The 23,241-nt window shown below is 36.6% G+C and overlaps 1 protein-coding gene across 1 annotated transcript; it reads left to right on the top strand.

The window, feature by feature from the left end:
• The first annotated feature begins 13,368 nt into the window (after positions 1 to 13,368).
• On the top strand, positions 13,369 to 21,578 carry LOC140240465 (negative elongation factor E-like). Its single transcript, XM_072320235.1, has 8 exons — positions 13,369 to 13,574; positions 14,589 to 14,670; positions 14,997 to 15,055; positions 15,882 to 16,087; positions 17,045 to 17,088; positions 17,695 to 17,833; positions 18,518 to 18,681; positions 19,424 to 21,578. Exons 1-8 carry the CDS (start codon positions 13,503 to 13,505, stop codon positions 19,492 to 19,494), a joined length of 837 nt encoding a protein of 278 aa, XP_072176336.1. The 5' UTR covers positions 13,369 to 13,502; the 3' UTR covers positions 19,495 to 21,578.
• Positions 21,579 to 23,241: the final 1,663 nt, after the last annotated feature.

The raw sequence follows: 23,241 nt of genomic DNA, 5'->3' as shown, positions 1-23,241 counted from the left end.
TGTGTGTTATCACTGGTCTGGTCGCTCAAAAGTACAGGTCTTGCTGGGCAAGACGTTGGCCCGGCGCCGGACGAGTCTGTGTGAAAATCTTTGCGATGCGTCATCTCACTTTGTAGAAGCGTTTGAATGCATAGTGTAACTTTGTGTGTGTGTGCCAATTTTTTTTTTTTTTTTCCAAGGAGCATCACTTATTGAACGTTTAATGTATTGTCGCCTGCTGATGAAACTTATTATGCTACTGTAAATCCAGAAACATTTGCGGCATGAAACCTTTGCAAATTGGAGCCGACAGCCTTTTTCGCGGCATGAAATTTTCGCGAATTGGCAACTGGCATTCAGTACAATTGTGTGGACAAAAACCTTCTGCATGCATTTTACCTTCACAAATGTTGGGTCCTCGCAAAATTTGTAAAATTGTCTGGTTTTACAGTAACTCCTGGAAAGGTGTGGGTTTGGTGGTTGTTTTTTTTTTTTTTTTTTTTCCTTCATTTTGGCAGTAGCGCACTGGTCATTGTTTGAAAAGCAGAAAGCCGATATCTGAAGTCTTTGCTCGTAGTCTTGCTTCCTTTGAAACTATTTTTTTTGGTGGCTTTTGTTATTATTGTTGAAATGAAAGTAAAAGCTTAATGGTAGCTGACAACTACAGGCAAGTTTCTCTGGATATATCCTGTCATCTCATAGGTTCAAAACTTTCCAGATATCTTCACAAAAGAATAATATTTGGTGGGGAAACTGTCCTTTTTCATCTAAAACCCAGAATTGCGTGCAATTAAAAAAGAAAGAGAGAAGAAGATCCTCATGACAAAGATGCAAAGAGCATGGTGGATCTAAATGTGAGAGTTATATTAGAACTCAGTTCGCTAGAACATTTCAGCCTCCAAAAATAGTGATGATAGACATTCACTTATTCTTACACCAATGCTCTCATACCATTATTTTCAATAGTGCACTGTACTAATAAAAGATTTGATATCACTTTACAAGTTGCATGTACAATACGCACTCTGAACACATGATATTTCTGATCTTTTTATGGAGGTTGGCAAATTGAAAATTCCGAAAGTTCTCTGTTTATCCAACCATCATTTCAATCACCAATTATCTAATACCTTCAAATATGCCATATATTATGTTACTCATTTACTTTCTCTTTTACTTTCTGTTCCTTTCGTACTCTTAATATATGCAAGAACATGTGGTACTGGTACTTAGTTTGAATGAAAAAAAAAAATTGAGCTCAAGAAAAGATAGGACTCAATCTTATAACCACTGGCTGAAAGGTAGGCAATTTTTATTTGCCAATAGATTGTTTTTTTTTTTTTTGTAAAACGCAGGGTTATTGAATGAAATCTGTGTGAATTGCTGCTGGCATCCAATCCATTATAGTATAGACAACAACTTCCACGTGCAGTTTAATTTCACAAATATTGGCTCTCGCAAAATTCATGATATTAAAATGCGTGCAAACATTTCTGGTTTTTCAGTATACACTGTAGCTTTTATGTGTGCTATTAAACTTACTCTACCATCTGAGTGGGTAGAATGAAATTAATTTCGTATCTCGCAGGTGTAATTGTCCATTGAGGACTTTCGCTAATGCAGTAACATTAAGTACAGGAACAACTCTCTTTCCCCGCCAGCAGTTGGCAGTGTTTGAATCAGATATATAGATTCTGTAGTGCATTGCTAGGTTTTCAAGTCGATGGTCTGCATGATTGCGCTATCTCAAAGTTCCCATGATTCGTGTCTAGAAGGTAAAATTTGACACTGGAGACAAAACTTATGAAATAATGCTTGACAAAAACTAATGCTGTCACTGCGGTGAGATTGGGTTCTCCGAATGCATCATATAATCATTAACTTATGTGTCATCCATTTTTTTTTCTTTTTTTTTTGTATCTATAAAAGGGGAGGTGGATACTCCCATAGCAAGATGTGTAACCTGTTATATGTGCAATAAGAATGTATAGTTCTCGAGATGGCTGACAAGTATGTAATGGTATATAGTTTAGATAATTTGTACATTTTGCTCTCAGTTGTTGTCGAGTTTTAAATTCCAGCATCATTTTTTCATTCAAGTCTTCCTTTCGCTGCGTATTTCTCATCTTAAGTGCAGACGTACTGCTTTTGTTTTGTTTGCTTTTCTTTTTCTTTTTTTGTTTCTTCTGTGAGTGTGAGCTTTATCTTTGTGAATGTAAAGATTATTTTGATTGCCACGGGAAGATACAGCTGTGAAGGGATATGTGTTCACAATGTGAAAGGGCCCAGCTCAGAACTGTCGGGTCACTATGGTAAATCACGTATATCCAAGATATGAAATACGGTGTGTTTATGCTCAGTTTGCAATGGCAGAATCAGTGTTTAGAAATGCTGATCCAAAACGCCATTCACAGGGGTACTGCTTGTGCTCAATTTTTTAGCGCTTGAGAAAAAACTGATTTGCGAACATGCACTGCACATTATTGAAAACATATAAATCCCTTTTGTTGAGCGTATTTGATTTTGGGTTTATGCTTCCCCAGAACATGTCATTAGGAAGAATCAACAATTGCAAACGTGATTTTAGTTTATGTTACCAGAGTAAACCTGATTAGAGAGAATTGAGTATTCTTAATGCACCTTGTTGCATATTTTGAAATGACGTTTACATCAAAATACGTAGGGACACAGGTATGAATTTGTTAGATACTAAACTTTAAATTGATATATAATTCACCCTACTTTGTTACAAGGAACTTTATAAAAAAAGAATTAAAGGTTACAAAACAGTAAAGGTTATATTGCCAAAGTTGGCTTTAAGTGCAGTTTTCTTCCTTTTATAATCCCCAACTTTCTACGGGTAATGTGATGATGCACCACATATGAATGTATGATCCCATCTATTTATGAAAATGCAAAGTTGACCAGCCAAAAAGCAGAATAGTACATTGAGGCGTTGAAAACTAGTCCCGAGTGCACTTGGGCAGGTGCCTATGGGAAATAGGCGTTATAGCAAGATCAGCTCGTCCTCAACAGGTTAATGTGTTGACATTACGCTTCCATCAGCGAATACAATCATCAGTTGTACAAGGCTCACATGAACCCCGGAAGACTTTTAACGCAGCTTCTTCCAGCCATTTATATCTTGAGCTGTAGTGGCAGTAAACAACTTGTAGCAGGGTGATGAATCACTAAATACAGTTTTGTGTCGTGTTTTGTTTTGTTTTGTTTTTTTATATTTGACGATTGGTGCAGGCAAACATGCAAAAGACAATTGCTTGAGGAGAGACGTGTTCATCCAAGATTTTTCTTTCTTCGAGGTAGCATATTCTTGCCCGAGATGTTGAATTGAATCTGGTTTTGTTCTTGTTTTTTGCCACAGTACCTTCCGTGTGTGTGAGTTTGTTTGTCTGCAAGAGGGTCAGAGTGAGACCGTTTGTTTTGTCCAATGGTCACTGAAGTCAGTTGCAACTACCTGAAAAGTGAGAAATCTTGTCGAACTTGACATTGGGACACTTTGGTGTGAAAAAATAATGCAGCAATATATGTCAATGGAAGATAGGAATGAAGTGGCGCATGTTTAGGTGATCCTTTTTTTCTTTCTTTCTGCTTCTCTTTCTTCTTTTTCCTCTTTTGATGTGACTGGTTTGGGTCAGTGTCCAAACGTCTGTGACTCAGCCATGAATGCCAGGTAGCGTGTTTGAGAATGTTGAAATATGCAGTACTACTACGAGTGTGAGAATACCATGCTAAAAAACGAGCGAGGAGAAATAATGTACAGTGTATCATAGTTTGTCATTAAAGTATTTGTTGATTTACGAAGAATGCCGGAGCAGTGCTAGCTAGGTTTCCCCTCTGCCTCCTGTTCGCGTTTTCACGAAGGCTTTAGTCGATGTTGTTTTAGTTTTTTTTCTTTCTCTTGTGTGTAAATATTCAAGGTGTCAATATATTTATTCACTTTAAATTAAGCAAACTCCACCCCACCCTTGTTTACAGCTCATATCACCCATGTAATTCATTTGAGTCAATCTATGTTATTGTTGGTTTTTTACATGCTGCATGCTGGTATCAGCAGCCTGTTTACATAATGTAATGTTGTAATGAAGTCATCTTCTCGGTAATTTGAGAGAAGATTACATTTTCTCTCTTGTTTCTTCTGCTTTCTCTGTTTTCTCTGTCTTTTTTTTTTTATTTAATATTTGCCAACATTTGTGAAGCATTCATGAAGAACAAAGTAACAAGTCCAGTTTTGTTCTGCTTTATTGTAAAACATTTCAGAAATTAAAATCCTAATAGGTCAGAATGAATTTGGAGTGATGTAGCACTTCAATTTATCAGTCGCATCAGAGGAGAATGTACCACTTGCTAGACTTGTTGTATTCCATGTGTGCAAAATCTAACTTGGCAGTCCATGAGAGTAGTGCAACTGACAGCAACAAGCTGACGAATGCTGAAGATAAATTGGACAAAAGATATCTGATGGTTAGTCGTTACGTTTAGCATTTCCGTGGTGTCTTAAAATAGTGGTCCAGGTTACAATAGTGTGATGCATGCTTCTGCGATAACTGCAGTTTTGATTTGTCCTGGAATTGCTTGTAATCTCATGCTTTCTCTGTTGCGCTGCTCAAGACATGTCAAAGATATCTCTTCATACATCCTTTAAGGAGAGGGGAAGGATTTCTCCCAAAAAATGCAAGGCATATATCAGTCATTTTTTATACATGACGGATGTCTGTAATACGCAGATGATATCACATTCACACAACCAAAGCACTAGTATAAGATGTACAGTGCCATTTGTGAGACAACGTATGAAGATTCAAAACTTGGAACATGTTCATTTTTTTTTTTAATTACTGTCCGCTTTTGTGCCAACTCTTCCCAACCTGTGATATTTTCAAATTTTCCTTGAAACAGCGTGTTTTCATGAGCTAAATATAATTTGTTGGTATTCTCAGCAGCATAGCATTATTTAAAAACAGTAGTATTCAACATCATGGTCGTAATGCACTCCTATTCATCGTAGACATCATGCATCATTTATCCTTTTTTTATTCAAAGGTCTGTTATCAGTAACAGTCACACTGTGCCCGCCAAAATAAAAGTGCAAAGTCCATGAAATACTGAAGTATTAGTATTAATATGATAAAAAGAATGTTAACTTTCATACAAAGCAAAGAGAAAAAGATGAATTAAGAACTCCCATCGTTGTATATGAATAGGTTCGCAGGAATATATCAGGTAGGCATTTTTTCCTGTTGGCGTGCCACATTCGTGTGCCATGTTCTCCTGCGTCGACACTTGGAGTATCTGAAACCAAAAGGGGAAAATGTTCTTGTTGCTAAAGTTGGAATGATAATGCCAGCATGGAACCATAACTTGTCTCCATGGTTACACGATTTTAAGTCTTATCCATATTTTCATTTGAATGCAACGTCCTTGAGATTTGTGTCGTTTTTTGTTTTGTTTTGTTTTTTTACTTGTGACAAGAGAACAGTGTTAGTAAATTTGCTTGCCGTCGCAAACTCATCCCTTTCAATTTTTCCCCGCGCAGTTCACACGATGTGCAAGTGTGTAGGAACTTGCAAGATGGAAATGTTCATCATGGATTTTATAGTATGTTTAGGACTCAAGATTGATGAATAGCAGTGTGTCCCTATGAAGTCTAAAGGCAATGAGAAGAATTGGACAGATGGGACCATTAGATTACAGCCTGAAACAAGATGAAATCACACTTTGTAAAATTATTGTGTAATGTAACATTATTTGTAAGAGATGAAAATGTGAATGATCACATTAAAAATTCAACAGTATTTCTAACTTCTTGCGAGTGACTATGTGTTTATCATGTATACCTGTCTTGTTTTCTTAATGTGTATATGTGTGTTTGTGTGTATGTATGTTAAGTTTCTACTGGGTTACTCAAGCCAACTGAATGCAGTTCTCCACTGGGGCTGTACAGATGTTTACCAGGCATGTGTGTGTGTGTGTGTGTGTGTGTGTGTGTGTGTGTGCGTATGTTTGTGAATATGAATGTGTGTTCAACTCCTGGTATTCAGAGAATGTAGGTTTATGCCAGAAATATGCGAACTTCATTAGCAACAATATTCTCAATGTTCACACCATCTTGTGGTGACATTGATTATAAGGCCAAAAAAAAAAAAATTGCTTGTTTGCCCTTAATTGCCAAAACCCAAGAGGGTCGGTAGGTCGTTTTTTTTTTTTTTTTTTTTTTTTGTTTTTTTTTTTAATATCAGGGTACCCTTTTTTCCATGTCAATGCACTCAAAACTCCAAGAGATTCATTCAAATTTACGTCTTGCTATAGGGCCCGGTACGCGAGGCAGAAACACTCACTGACAAACACTTATAACGTTCATTTTTGTTAAATTTTGCAAACAGCTCCAAAAAAAGTACCTTCCAGTGAGATGCTGGCAACTGAACTCCAAACAGTTTTGGTGCCATGACAGCTGGTAACGGATGCTGCAAAAGTAGCCATCTTGTGAAGGGCTGCACACTAACCCATTTTTTCTGCCGGTCCGACCTGTCTCTGTCGGACCGGTAAATGCCCCGTTTTACCATTTTTTACAGGTCCGAACAGAAAATTTACCGGTCAACAACGACAACATTTTAAAAAACATTAAATGACTTGCAAACTTATTTTCTTGTTTTTTATGGATGTACCCCCCATGTACATTTTACAGATTAATATTTTTTTTAAACTTGCATTATTTATTGCACAAGAAATTTAAAAATAAAGACAGGAAAAAATTAGAATGTTTGTTTGTGAATTAGTGTAAAATGATAATGAACAAAATCAGATTGTATCAAATGCGTTTGCGACTTTTTCTAAACATCGGCGCACGAACTTGCTGCGTAACCTGCTCTTGGTGGTCAGTTGGATTGCGATGATTTAATGAATTATTTTAGTTGTGATATTTTCTGATGCACGCGATACAAGGGGTTCTTTATTTTTCTCCCGATAATCTCTTCGCATTTGTGCATGCGTTCTTGAAAGGTACACGACATGCAGGGCCGAATTCGCAATCCTTTTTGCGCCCATTTCCACCTCAAATATTAGCGGGATTGTGACGATTTCATAAATTACTTCGGCTGTAATATTTTACGAAGCACGCGCCAAAAGGGGTTGAAAATGCGTCCTTTATTTTTTTCCGATAAACTCTTCGAATTTCGTAAGTGCGTTCTTAAAAGATGTACCACACGGCCGAATTCATGATACTTTTTTGCGCCTATTTCTACCTCAGATGTCAGCGGGATTGTGACGATTTCATACTAGTAAATCACTTCGAATGTAATCTTTTGTGATGCACGCACCAGCTAGAATGGTTGAAAATGCGTTCTTTATTTTTCTCCCCATAATCTCTTCGCATTCCGTAAATGCGTTCTTAAAAGATATACGACACGGCCAAAAATCATGATTCTTTTTGCGCCTATTGTTTCCTCAAACTTCAACGGGATTGCGATGATTTTATGAATTATTATTCGGCTTTAATCTTTATGATGCACGGGCCAAAAGGGGTTGAAAATGTGTCCTGTATTTTTCTCCCTATAATCTCTTCGCATTTCGTACATGCGTATACGTCACGGCCGAATTTACGATCCTTTTAGCGCCTATTTCTACATCAAATATCAGCGGGATTGCGATATTTCGTTAATTATTTCGGCTGTAATCTTTTGTGATACATGCACCAGAAGGGTTGAAAATGCGTTCTTTATTTTTCTCCCGATAATCTCTTCGCATTTGTGCATGCGTTTTCAGAACTATACACTGCATGCTGGGCCGAATTCGAGATTCTTTTTGCGCCTATTATTGTTTACTCAAATTTCAACGGGATTGCGAAATTTTCATGAATTACTACTCGGCTGTAATCTATATGATGCAAGCGCCAAAAGGGGATGAAAATGTGTCCTTTATTTTTCTCCCGCTAATCTCTCCCCATTTCGTACATGCGTTCTTAAAAGGTATACGACACGGCCGAATTCACGTTCCTTTTTGCGCCTATTTCTACCTCAAATATCAGCGGGTTTGTGGCGATTTCATTGATTACTTCGGATGTAATCTTTTGTAATGCACGCACCAGAAGGGTGAAAATGTGTTTTTTATTTTTCTCCCGATAATCTCGCCGCATTTGTGCATGCGTTTTGATAACCAACACGGCATGCAGGACTGAATTCAAGATCCTTTTTTGCACCTATTGTTTCCTCAAATTTCAACGGGATTGCGTTGATTTCATGAATTTTTATTCGGCTGTAATCTTTTATGATGCACGTACCAAATGTGTCCTTTATTTATTTTTTTTTCTCCTCTATAATCTCTTCGCATTTCGTACATGAGCTTTTGAAAGGTGTACGACGCGGCCGGCCGAATTCATGATCCTTTTTGGGACGATTTCTACCTCAAATATGTAAGCGGGACTGCGATGATTTCATGATTTTTTTTTTCTCCCTAGTATTATCTCTTCACATTTTGTGCATGCGTTCCTAAAAAGTACACGGAAGGGCCGATTTCGTGATCCTTTTTGCGCCTATCTTCATTGTGAGATCATTCTGAACGAATGAAAATATTCATGTGTGAAATGACTGTGTAAAACGAAACTGAACGCAATCAGATCCATTTACTCTATCGCTGAATATCGAATATGTTTTTACTTTTCTAAAAATCGACACAAGTAAATTAATTCTAACATGTCAAGCTGCCACGCTGCTGCGAAGCCGGGATCGGATCGTGAGTAAAATGACCCAGAGATGCGTGCGCTTCTAATTCTATCAATGTTTCTTGTCTGGCATGACCGCCGATCGCAAGCAAACGAAAAGCAGTTACACTGTACATGCATGGCATGGCAGTGCGTGAGCAGCGCCAATGCGCAAGCTAGCGCGACTACAGGGGCCCGTTGCATAAAACTCCAACCGGACTTTTTTCCGGTTGAAATCACAAAATTCCGGTTGGAAGCTCCCAACCAGAGTTTTTATGCAACGGATTTTACATTCTTAGATTAGCAACCTTAAAAAATTCTGGTTGGGCAAATCCCAACCAGAATTTTCTAAGGTTGCTAAAAAAGTTTTATGCAACGGGACCCAGTTACTGGTCGCCAGTGTGCAGACCTGTACTATTAAAGTGCATGATATACATGCATTGATTGGATTTCGTGCGCGTGCACGCATGTGAGCCAAAAAGGTTGCTACATTGTAGCATGCAATGCATGCTGTAAAACGTAGCCTGTGGACCCGCGCGGCCCGAACACAATTACGACGGGTCGATGAGATGAAAAAAAAAAACAAAAACATTTTTAGACTTTTTTTTTTATTCTTTCTCTAGCTTAAAATGGATAATTTTGGGTTTAAAACCATTCACAATTTGTAGAAGGTGAAATTTGTGGAAAAAAAAATAAACTTGAAAGAGCAAAAAAAAAAAAAAAAAAAAAAAAACGCGACCCGAAATTTCCGTGATTTTCGGTCGGTCGCGAAGGGCAAACAAACCATTTTTTTTTTTGGCCTAATGATGGTGATGATGATGATGGATTGAAGGAGGAAACTAATCTTTTATATTGCATCAATTATAAATGTGTGAATACAGCTCTCAACACCAGGGGTTGCCCTAGCCTGTGGCCAAGGGCCACCCAAAGTTTGGTGACCCGATAGGACACTTAAGATACAAAATGGATTGCTATGTTTCTGTTTATTTCAGCCACCAGAGATATAAGTTTCTTTATACATGTACAGTCGTATATATCTATCTATCTATATATATATATATATATATATATATATATATATATATATAAATATATATATATATATATAATATGTATATATATATATATACATATATATATATATATATATATATATATATATATATACATATATATATATATATACATACATATATTATATATATATATATATATATTTATATATATATATATATATATATATATATATATACATATATATATATATATATATATACATATATTATATATATATATATATTTATATATATATATATATATATATATATATCTCAAAAATATTTTACCGATTTTCATAATTCAAAAGGGAATGGATAGGAAATTTAATTACTCATAACGTGAATGGCATATCATTGCCACCAGATATCATTATTGGTGTGAAAAAATGCATTTTATGTCAAAATGCATGGAAAAAAAAGTTGCACTTAAGTGAATATATATATATATATATATGTATATATATATATATATATATATATATATATATATATATATACTGTACACTCAACCAAAAAAGTAAGTTCCCCCCCCCCCCCCCTAGCAATTTTGGATATATCTCAAAAAATATTTTACCGATTTTCATAATTCAAAAGGGAATGGATAGGAAATTTAATTACTCATAACGTGAATGGCATATCATTGCCACCAGATATCATTATTGGTGTGAAAAAATGCATTTTATGTCAAAATGCATGGAAAAAAAAGTTGCACTTAAGTGAATTGCATTGATTTTACACAAATACTTGGTCGGCCACTTCTTGGCAGATCTTTGACCTCTCCAGTTTCCTGAAACTTTGCTCTAAGTTTCCTTATGGCATTGGGCAAAACCCCTAGTCTCCTGGCCACCTCCTTAGCCGGAATCCCAGCTTCAAGGAAAGCTGTAACTCTCCCTCTTTCAAGAATTTGCAGACAGGGCATGATGCAAAATGGCCATAAGCACATTAATGTGATCAACCCAAATTGGAATTAAAAAGCACATGGCTTCGACAAACATTTTCATATTGAAAAGGCCTATTGTTTGAAAAGTATGCATAAAATCTGTTTAATAGGGAAGCACATTGTACCTGAAGAAATTCCTGAGAATTACATAACAATTTGAAAAGGTCATTTGCTAAAGGCCTGATTTCATTGAGCACGCGAACAATTTCCAAAGGACGTGAATGGCAAAATCCAACATTCGGAAAAGTTTTTCTCCGAATGTGTCCCGCCAATGAAGCTGCAAACCATTCCTGCGCAATTTGTGTGAAGTTCTCATGACATATATACGTGCGAATGTCGTGTGTACCATTGCTAAAGTGCAGCATTTAACATACACGAAGCACACGCGACATATTTTTTTTTTAATAATCATGGGAGAAATGTTTCCAGGAGAGTTGATAGCTGTTTTGAGTTGAAATTTTTCTCTTTCCTATATTTCTCCTTTCTTTTCCTGTCATTTATCTGTTATGTGTGTGCCTACATTTTTTTTTTTTTTCTGAGGACCTACCTCCACTAGTAAATCATTTGATTTTTTTTTTTTTTTTTGTAATTTTGGCATACTTTAGAATCATTTTAAGTGCATTCTGTGAATTTTTTTGGTATATCAAACATTTCGTTCTCTAGGCTGGTCTTTATCTTTTATTTATTTATTTATTATTATTTTTTTTTATACCCCCGCCAAACGAAGTTTGAAGGGGGTATATAAGAATCAGCGGACGGTCGGGCGGTCGGACGGTCGGTCGGGCGGTCGGGCGGTCGGGCGGTCGGGCGGTCGGTCCGTTGCAAATCTTGCGTCGTGAACTACTTCCTCAGTTTTCAACCGATTCCCATAAAACTTGGCACAGATGTGTGCCTTGGGTTGTAGATGTGCAAGACGTATTTTTTGACAGTACCCAAAAGTACCTTGCCATGGTAACGGCATATTATGGGCAAAAATGGGTACAAATCTTGCGTCGCGTACTCCTCCCACAGTTTTTGATCACTTTTTATGAAATTAGGTACAGATGTTCATCTGAATATGTTAATGTGCAAGACACATATTTCCGCAGTGGCAAAAAGTGCGTTGCCATGGTAACGGCATGTTATTGGTAAAATATAGGGCAAAATGCTTCATGGCAAAACTGCTTCATCAGTGTTCTTCCAATTCTCATGGAATTCATATTGAATGTTTGTCTTAGGATATAGGTCAGCATGACACATTTCTTGACAGTGACAAAAAGTATGTTGCCATGGTAACAGCTCACATATTATGAGCCAAAATGATGGAAAATTTTGTGTTGCAAACTACTTCCTCAGTTTTTGCCCAATTTCCATGAAACTTGGTACAGATGTGTGCCTTTGGTTGTAGATGTGCAAGACGCATTTTTCGACAGTACCCGAAAGTACGTTGCCATGGTAACGGCATATTAATGGCAGAAGATCAAGGAAAGATCTTGCGGATTTAACTACTTCCTCAGTTTTTTGACCAAAGCTTATGAAATGTTGTTTTGACCAAAGCTTATGAAACGTTGTTTTGACCAAAGCTTATGAAATGTTGTTTGGCGGGGGTATAACCAGTCGCTGTAGCGACATTTCTAGTTTACTATAGTTGTCAATAGTTGTTTGATGTGTTGATGCATGCTACAGTTTTGATTTGTAGAAAACGCAGAGCTTTAGATAGGTCACACATCCCCCAAGCATGCGCAAAACGTTCGTGAGAATGTCTCAAAAGGTATGTGAACTGTTTGTGGTTACGTCGTAAATGCTTGGAAAAACTTCGCAAATTTCACGAAACACACGCGAGACATTCTCCAAGTTTCGGGGTCTGTTAAGATTTTCACGAAGATTTTCCGAACATAACGCATGTCTTGCGAAGGTCATGCGAATATGATGAGGCTTTAAAGACACTTTCGAGAACAAATCACAAGCAAATACCGACCAAGTGTGCGTGGAAAAGGTTCGCAAAAAATTTTAGAATTTTTTGAAATTCTCACCGAAGTAAAAGCGACATCCACAAACAATTGCATTTTTTTCACACCAATAATGATATCTGGTGGCAATGATATGCCATTCATGTTATGAGTAATAAAATTTCCTTTTCATTCCAGTTTGAATTTTGAAAATCAGTAAAATACTTCTTGAGATATATCCAAACATGCTGGGGGAAACTTACTCTTTTGGTTGAGTGTATACACACACACACACACACACACACACACACACACACACCACATATATATATATAGTAATCTTATATCATAATAATAGATATCAAGAGTAAAAACAGTCGTATAAACACATATTTCATATTTATATATATATATATATATATATATATATATATATATATATATATATATTATATACCGTTATATCACCATTGTACAGCTTCTTTTAATTCACTCTCATCCGCATAGTCGACACAAACATGCCAACATATTATGTTTTACTGTTTTCTTCTTTTTTTTCTTCTTCTTTTTTTTTTTTTTTTTCTTCTAATTTTGCATTGGCCGACTCAAGAGTCGGCCAGTTATAATAGCGAGACTTAGCTCTGCGACGCGAACGCTAAGTCTGAGACGACACCATAGAGCTGTATTTACATACGTATAATGGAGCTCTATGGACGACACTAATTAGGCCGGTCACTGTACATACTCAGCTGCTAGTGCAGTGCTCTATCCATTTCCGGAGGCTGTGTCCGTTCGCGTCGCAGAGTGGTCATCTGATACTTAGTGTGCAGATTTTTATAGCGATTAAATGATTACCAAGAAGTCCTTTTGAATCAAAGACGGCCATGGGTTATTCTAATAAACTAACTGAAGAGGAAGAGATGCTGCAGAAGAAATTTGCCAAGCTTCGAAAGAAGGTAAAAACTGTCGTTTAGTCCCACATGTTTATATTGCTGTAAGGTATACCTGATACCTTATACCTTACTTGATGCAGCAGCGCAGCGATCCTGATCCAGTAAAGTTTCATCCAAAAATCTGCGAACAACTTTTTGAATTATTTTGCACACAGAAACCAACAGACAAACCCACGCCGATGAAAATATAACCTCCTCCCTCGGCAAAGGTAATAAAACAGCTAATGATCATCGTGTAGTCCCACTAAAACAATAACACAAGCAGTGCCAGTGGTTACTCACAAGTGTTATTATCTGTTAACATGGGAAGTGCAAGTGACACCTGACTCTGCCGCAAATAGGCACCCTGTACAAGGCATGTGGCAACAGGGTGGATTACTCTAAAGAGATCTACAATGTAAAAACAGGTAAGCTGCGATGGATGTACGGTACCGTATGACAAGATCAAGAGAAAGGTGGCTTACACTCTTCAATCACCTTGTTGAAAAGACTCGCAGCACTGCGCTGTGAACAGAAAAAGTTTTTAAAAGGTTTTCCATCATGATCGTCATGAACCAGCACTCGGCAGGAATGAATTTATATGCACAGCTTGAATTCTTGAAGAGAATTGAATCCAATGCTGTGTTTTTATCATGGATCACATGTGGTGATTAAAACTGCTGCTTTAGAATTGAATTAAGAATGTAAATTGTAGAATTCATGAGAATCTCCCTGGCCTGGCCTCTTATCCAATCTTATACTGGAAATGTGTGAAGTTGAAATATTGTCTAGGACTCGAGTCTCCTTCTAACGTGTTAGTTAGTGAATCAATGCCTGGAATTTCTCTTTGGCATTTACAGGAGGACCAGATTGTGATGATAAAATGATAATATATCTAGTCATTTTATATCATTTATATCTACATGTATATCTATAAATCTTTGTCGCAACACTGAATATCTTCTCCTGCCAATCAGGTGGTTTTTAATCATTCATCAGAAAAGAGATGTGTTAATGCTCTTTTGACTTTTACTCTAGAAAAAGGCAATACAGCAGCTGAGGCAAAGTAAATCCAACCCACAAACTCCAACAACTCCCCAACCCACTGCAACTAAAAGAGGTAAGTGTTGCTACTAAAGTACAAATCCGTAAAGATTTGGTGTAGGATCTATAAAACTGAAAGTGACCCTTTTCACAAAAGCCTACACCACACAGCTGACACAAGTTTGTATTTGTCTTGAGAATATTGCATTATTTCTCCTACTATGACATGTACTTCATAATGCTCCTTTGAATAGTTTTACTATAGATCGATGGTGCAATAAAGTGCTTATTTGTAATGATTATGATTTTCATTGTGTGTTTTCATATTGTGTTTATGTGTGTCTTGGAGATGTCATCTGAAAGTTTTGTATCCCTTCCCCCCCCCCCCCCCTTTCTCAACAGCTGCTGAAACAAGCAAAGAGGATGCTAGGGAATTGGCTAAAAAGATCCTTGCTGCCCAGGTATGTGATTTTACTCTTTAAGTGCCCATCTGCAAACCCGACTCGGCCGACAGTGTGCCAAGTTCGCATATTTTGCTCAAACGCACAGACCCGCCCAAACCTATCGGTAAATCGCAAAATGCTGCAATACAATGGAAGCCTTACTTGCGATTCCATTTCACTCACATGTAGCTTGCATTGAGTGGTGATTGAATATCAAATGGTGTTTCCTTTTGAATTTGCAAGTAATTTCTGAATTTCTGTCTCTGTTTTGTGTGCCTGAATGATTATAGTAGCTACTTGTGATTTCAAAGAAAGATAAACATACACTGTAGATTTGTCATAAAATCATATCAAAGCTTGGCATTTTCTCTACAACTTTGCTCTTTGCATGGCCAGGGTAAAAAAAAAATTGTAAAAAGTTACATAGAGCTGAAAAACCAAAGCATGCCCATGATGCAGTCTCAAAATAATATGGCACACAGAGGGTTTACACTGTGGCCCATAGAGAGTTAATACTCATGAAATGTGAAGTGTGTGATCGAATCAAATCAAGTTTGAAGTTGGAATAACTTCAGGAGTAAAAAGAATACTTAATGCAGAACCATTCATCAACGGGATCATTTGGTTATCCCTGACTATCAATGCAATTTCAAAATGCGTGTGAGCTATGGTATCAATGTTTGCACATAGGAATTGATTTGGGGATGCATTTGTAGTACTTTTCTGCTTGTTTATGATGAGAAATCTCTGTTCATTAAAATGATTCATCTTATTAGAATGAAAACAAATTATACACAATGTACAAACCAAGGAACTGTGTATTATTTTTATTGTTCTCAATCAGCAAGCAAAGCAGACGAAGCAAGAAAATAAAGAAAAAGGCTTCAAGAGATCTCGCAATCTTGAAAAGAGGCTGCGTGATCCAGACAAGTCCAGTGGAGCTCCAGCATATCAACCTTTCAATGCCTCGGGGTCAAGTCCTCGGGGGTCAGATGACCATTCCTCTTCATCAGGTGGAGATATGAAGAAACACAAGGGACTATATGACAGGTAAAAGAAAAAAGTGCTGCTATTGCTATGAAATATCACCACCATGATTTTTTTTTTTTTTTTCAATCTGAAGATGTGTGTTTGTCACTTTTGTTTGTTTGTTTGTTTGTTTTTACTGACAGTTTTGTAGGACAGAGCAGCTGGTCGTTATTTGGTGTGTTAAAAAAAGGAAGCACTAATTCAAAAAGATTTCCAGATTCACCTTTGATGCATAACTTAAGTACTAGCTGTCTGTCAAGATATGGTTATTTTATGAGCTATGTAATACCAAAGTTTGACTGTTTCTTGTTAAGCAGTCTGATTTGTTTGTTTGTTTCTTTGTTTGGGGGAGGGGGGCTTTACAGCACACTGTGTTGAATATTTCAAATCAATCACATGAGATACTGCTGGAGTAGACATTCATGTTATAGTTTACCTATGCCTTTGATTGTGAATTTTCTTCCTGTTTTCCCAACTAAGAATTTATTTTGATATCACATGCTCACATTTAGAGCCATCTCCTGCAAGCACTCACAATTGCAAAAGGCTTTTACTGAAAAATGCTGTTCCATGGCAGAAAGACGATTACCCGGATTTTGCCTGAACCACCCTCTGGTTTAGCATTGAGTATGAAGGAGATCATTCTTATAAACATCTTGATAATATGTTTTAATGCTATGGCATTTTGCATTTGTCTGAAAATTGAGTTCAAAGTTTTTCTGTTAACACATCACAACCTCTTTTGGAGTGATAAAACCTATTTAATACCAAACAACCTGTCATTATCAAGTTCATATAAGCGTTTTTGTTTTGTTTTGTTTTGTTTTTTTGTTTTTTTTTGTCATAAGACTCCAATTGATTTTCACAAACCACCATTAGTTTCTATGAAGGTGAAAGCTCCGAAATATTATTTACAGATGTATTATTTCATTGACTAATACAGACTCGCTTGCTGTTTATCCCATTATTCTCACACAGATTTGTGAGCAAGGGGACTTTGGAAGATGAAAAGCGAGAATCCAGTGAGTTGCCGTAGAAATAATGCACAGTTTTAGTTTGTTAAAGATTTTTTTTTTTTATTGTAGTATACCCCTCAAGACCAAGGTACATCCTTGGTAAAAATTAAGTTAACAGTCCTATGTTGTTGTTACCATGTAACCCAAGAACTCGTCGTTATGATCAAACTGGGATGTACATGTTATTCTGTATAATCTCTTGATAAATACCAAAGAATGCTATGGACATGTGAAATAACACAGAATTACATTGTAGATGGCTATCAGGGACGTTTGCACCATTTCACCATTGTTATCTACTCCCATCTGCAATACTTTGAGGAACATCTTAGCTCTGCAAACACTCTTAATCTTCACATAGCCATGTGAAGAATTTGCGGTTCATGAATCCTTGAGCAATTGAACTCCTCTTTTTCTCTTCACCTTTAATTCCTATATTCCATGTTTGCATGGCTGTTCTGTTATTTTTCTATTGCAGTGTATCTGATATGGTGTCAGTTATTAGATTAATGAATAATGGCAATAAAGATACAGAATGTAGTAAAAGTTTATGTTATAAACGGCAACTGATGCATTTATGATTAGTATTCAATCGTGTTCACTTATCCCCAGATCAAGAGATGTCATTCAGCGGGAGGAAGCGAGGAAACACAATATACGTCTACTGTCCAAAGATCAACCAGGAACTGTGCAAGGAGACATTCTCAAAGTTTGGCTCCATCGCAAACATCTCCCTGGAACCAGACAGAAAGTACAAGACTAACTGCTACAAAAATTTTCTGAAAGTCTAATTCCTTTTTAATAAGTTGACTCACTCTGATTCAGTCTAATGAAATATCCCCCTCCCCCTCCCACTGCCTGCCACAAATGTTGAATGTTTTTTAATAGCGATATGTCGACAAATTGAAGTCAGTCTCTCAAGATTTGATCATCTGATACTATTCTAAAAGATTTGCAGCTATGTTTCCATGTGCCCTATGATGGTCATTATAAATGGATTATTGTTGGGCACAGTGAGGTATCAACACTTTAGACCATTAACACTGGAATTTTACTGGTACTCCGTAAAAAAAAACTTCCCTTAATCAAATCAGAAGCACACTTCCTTTTACTCAAAATGTTTTGAAAGCATACAATGTCATATTTAGTGAGAAAACAAATGTAATTAAGCATTTTTTAGTTCCATATTTTAGCTGGTCATAACAGGTAATATTGATATATTAGTGCATTGCATTTTTTTCCCCAAACCATGTAAGTATTGGCTTATTCATTTCTAGCGTAATTTACTTCAAAGTCTTGCATAGTTCATTATATTTAGTGTATGTTTCTTTTAAAGCTAGATGCCAGTGATGTGGTGACCCATGCTTTCATGGAAAGAAACTGCATTTTTTTTCTCTTCATTTCTGCACTTAACGATACTCCGTTTTCTTTCCAGCTGCGCCTTTATCACGTTTGACGCACTGGATGCGGCGGACAACGCCATTGAAGCGATGAACGGCAACATGGTGAAGGGCATGACGCTAAAGGTGGCTCTCGCCCGGAGACAGCCCTCCCTGGAGGCCGTCCAGAACAACACCAACTCTCCTTGGACGAAACTTGGTAAGGACACACTGGCCAACGGCATATATGTGACCATGCTTCACAAAACCAACAAAAAGTTGCACCAGTTGATTATATGTGAGGACTCAAAAAAGGTTGAAGTGGTCAACCAGTCATTCTTGAGTTTTCCATATTTTCTGAAAGAGCTGCATGTATTCTTTTTCCACATTATTTGTAAGTTTGAGATCATAAAATGAATATGAAAGCATGTTTTTAGCAGTTGTTTTTTAGAACACTTTTCTTTGTAGAATCGTGTCACTAGGTATGTTTTAGAGGCCCCTTTTCATTTCTTAAAAACATTTCTTTAAAAATCCTTTACATGTCTTCACTTTCAACTCTAAAAACATTTGGAAGGATAATGCTACTGCTTTGAAAGTTGGCATTAAGCATGGACAAAATGTGGTTATATAGCATGCTTAATTTCAGCCTAATCTAATAATCCCTTCATTGTCGTTCCCCCCCCCCCCCACCCCCGGCTCTATCATCTACCGAAATAGCCCAGCCTAGCTAGGGTTAAGCATAGTTACTCTTCCTTTCCAGTACAGTATGTCTTTATGAGTCTTATGCAAAGATTTGTCCAAAGAACATATCATACTTTCAATTTTCATTTTATCATTTGATGGTGAGCAGATGGGGTTTTTTTTTTCTTAATACTCCTGTCACATCTGAAATGAAGGAATTACTCGTATGATTCGATACATTATGTATTAAATTCTGTTGTTATGCATTTTTCCTCTTCCAGCTGGTGGCATAACCAAGACGAGACACAAGGACCAGAGGGAAGTTGTAGTATATGACAACACATTTGAATAGATGCATATTGGACTGGCTGTAAAGGCAAGCTGGTGATAGGAAGCTGAGAATTCAACTCATCATGGCAGAAAGTCGCTTCAAATTTGTGACAAAAAAAAAAAAAAGAAGAAAAAAAAAGATGTTTTAGCAGGCTTCAGGCACAATCTCACTGGAAACTATGGAGTCATTCCAAGTTTGGATGTTTAGCCTTTCCCTTTACATTGCAGTGAAAAATTGTGGAGTTTATTAAAGAAAAAACAGATATGAGTTCTTGCCACTGTAACATACAAGCATAGTTGGCTAGGTAGTTTATCCATGCAAATGGCAGATTGGATCCAAGCACCCAAGAGGGAGTATTGTCACAAAGTTCATTATGTTTTTGCGATGAGCATTCTCAATGCAAACTGTCACAGCAAACTTAACCTCAAAATCACGCTCCAGTCTTTGACTTTTTGGTGTCACAATTCTTAACTATCAGTGTGAACGGCTTACTCTTAGAGTATATCCATGGCAACTGTGAAAACCATGAAAGCCATCTTTGTAATGCAAAGCAGCCCTGAAAATCTGCCAACTTTGGAACCATTGGCAAGCCAACATTGAGGGCATTCTGTCTCTAAAGCCATTATGGAACAGGATACATCTGTTTTGATGCTAACACGGAATGCTGGACTTCTGCAAACCACTTCGGACTCGACATCATATGTCAAGCCAGGAGAGATGCACGCAATCTGTTCAACATTGAGGACACAGAGCCATGTACGAAAAGATCTTCACTCTTTGTTAAATCAGTTGCAATAAGATGTTGACTGTGAACCCTTAGTTATAAAGTGTGGCCTGTGAACCATTGTTCACAAACTACCATTGAAATTTGAGCCACCATTAACCCATTGAGGACGAGTCCCGAGTATGCTCAGGCAGGGGTCTATGGGAAATGCGTGTTGTAGCAAAATCAACCTGTCCTCAACGGGTTAATATTGTAGTTATGTACAAAGTGTGTGGTCAGCCCACTTTTCTTGGTTGGCAATGAGAAGCGGCAATTATTCCTCTGCTTACCCATTTTCCTCTCTTTTTTGAGCTAGATCAGCTGTGTGTTATGATTATGATTCAACTGAAAGCATACATTTTCCCACAGAGGTGCATTGATGATACTGTGGATTTATTAGGAGTTATTACACCCTGTCACATCCAACAAGAAACCCAAGATGTCTGTGTCTTCTTACTCAAAGCAATTTTAAAGTAGAATCTATCACCGCTGAAACCCCAGTGTAGTTTAGCTAACATGCCTTTGTTTCAGAAGAAACTGTGTTGTCATAACCTACAAAGAGTTAAAAACGAATATGTGTGGATAATTTCAAGGAAATGAATCTTGTACCCATGAAACCCGAATATAGTTTTGCCAGCTGAAGAAGCTGCTCAGAAATTTAGAAAGGATGATTGTTGACGAGGATAAATTGAGGTTTTGAGGAAAAATAGGAGGTTAGAATGGGGTAAAGAATACAATGTACGTATATACAAGTACAGTGACTTTGCCTATTAAAGTCCAATCTATTTGGACTGAAGAAATATCTTCGACTTGGAGAAAACTCAACTTATGAGGAATTAAAATCAATAGAATATAAAGAGAAGAGGACTGAAAAGACCTTCAACTTAGGCAATTATTCCATTTATGCAAGGTCGACTTCAGCGAGATTAACTGTATGTGCCGAAGACATACATGTCCAAGTATTTATTCTAGTAGCTGTGAATGCACACATGGGTAAGTTGAAAACAGACAAATTATGAAAGTCATTCCTTAATTTTCTGAGGAATGATTTTAAACCTTTGTTGCTTCTGGTGGGTTTTGTTTTTTTTTCAAATTGACAATCAGTGACTTCACATTTTTTTTAAATTGATTTTTTTTTCTTCATATCTGTGGTACATTGTATTCTTTGAAAGCTTATGACAAAAGGAAAATTAGTAAAATTGTTTGTGGCAGTTCACCGTGATTATGTTGGGAACATTAAGCCTGTCCTTGAGTCTTACTGCAAATTCAGTGTTTGTTATTATAATGTTTTCTTGCAATTTGATTTCTCAATTTTGTAAATAAAATGTAATATATGTATAAACAAATGAATTACCATCAAGTTTATGTGCTACCTTTGTTTACCATTAATATTTCATCTATTTGCAGTCTGTCATCCAGATTGTGTGTATATTTGCAGTGCACAAAACAATTTGATTCTTTCAGCATCACACAGTCATATGTACATATATATATATATATATAATATGTATGTACATGTATGTATGTATGTATGTATATGTATTATATATACATAAATATATATATATATATATATATATATATATATATATATATATATATATATATATATATATATATATATATATATATATATATATATATATATATATATATATATATATATATATATATATATATATAATATATATAGATAGAGAGCAAGAGAGATTAATATTCCTCTACTTGCAAGAGCAGCATTGTCTTGCTTCCAGCTGCCCTGGATGGTTTTATTTTACCCCTTCTGTTTCATCATCCCATATCCCATACATCTACCAATGGAATTTCAACCATTGGGATGGAATATTCCCTAATTCCTTCCTTCATACTGTACTGGGCTCCACAGAGGGTACTTGGGGGCTTTAGTTGAGCAATGGGATTGCCTAGTCGGAGATAATAAACTGAAGACCGACCATGGAAGCAGTTACATGTGACAGATTTCACTTAAATGTAACCTTGGTAAATGTAACTTAATTTTCTTGAAAATGCTCACTAAAATATGCTAACACAGATACAAGTTTGAATGACTAGTTCACTGTGTATGTAATGTCCATGACCAGCACAAATAACACACACACACACACACACACACACAGGTCAAGTCTATTTTTTTTCTGTTTTCAGCTGTTCACTTGGACAGCATATATGATGCTCCATTTCATGTTATCAAGAATTCCCCCCCCCAAAAAAAAAAAAAGAAAGAAAAAAAAAAAGAAAAACCTCCCAGCTATATTTTATATCTTTCTCACTGGCATCTTGCAAGTATATTTAGCTCTTTACTAAAGAGCTGATATCTTCATTTAGCTGATTTACTTTTTCAACCAGGCAGCTTTTACCTCTTCACATAATCTTTTCAAATCTCTGACTCTCCTTACTTTTCACCTATGACAAAAATAAGACAAAGCAAACATTTTTAGCATGGTAAATATCTTTATTCCAAGCATTGGCATCTCTTGGTCAGTATGGGTCTAGCCAACTGACTGATTTGAAAAACCTGTGTCACACATCCAGAACATACTTGTCTGAATTCATTCTCACCTGATAACAGCACATGTGTGTGTTCTCACCTAAACTGAGAAGTCACAATCATCTTGTGAGTACAAATACATACATCACAGCTTGCCCCAAGAATTAATTACAGGAGCATCCTACAAATCTGAAGGAACATTCAAATACTAATTCACAATTTCAAAGCAACAAAACAATGCATTCTTCAGAAACTGCATAACCAAGAATGGAAGGTTTTTGTTTGACTGCTTTTTAGAAAAATCTCTTTGTTTTCTTTCTTGCTGGTCATATTCAACCATCAGTGATTTTGAGTTTCCAGAAATCATAATAATCGGTCCTTAATATTGAAGTACGCAGAATAAATGGTGGGCAGTTTATCATCGACTTTGACATATTCCCAAGGAAGGAATAAAGATTGCGATAAGAAGAATGCGAACAACAGGACATGTTGTAGATAC

Source organism: Diadema setosum, chromosome 17, assembly GCF_964275005.1.
Source record: "Diadema setosum chromosome 17, eeDiaSeto1, whole genome shotgun sequence".
NCBI lineage: Eukaryota > Metazoa > Echinodermata > Echinoidea > Diadematoida > Diadematidae > Diadema > Diadema setosum.
Note: the sequence above shows the minus strand (reverse complement) of the source record. Positions and strands in the feature narration are given on the sequence as shown.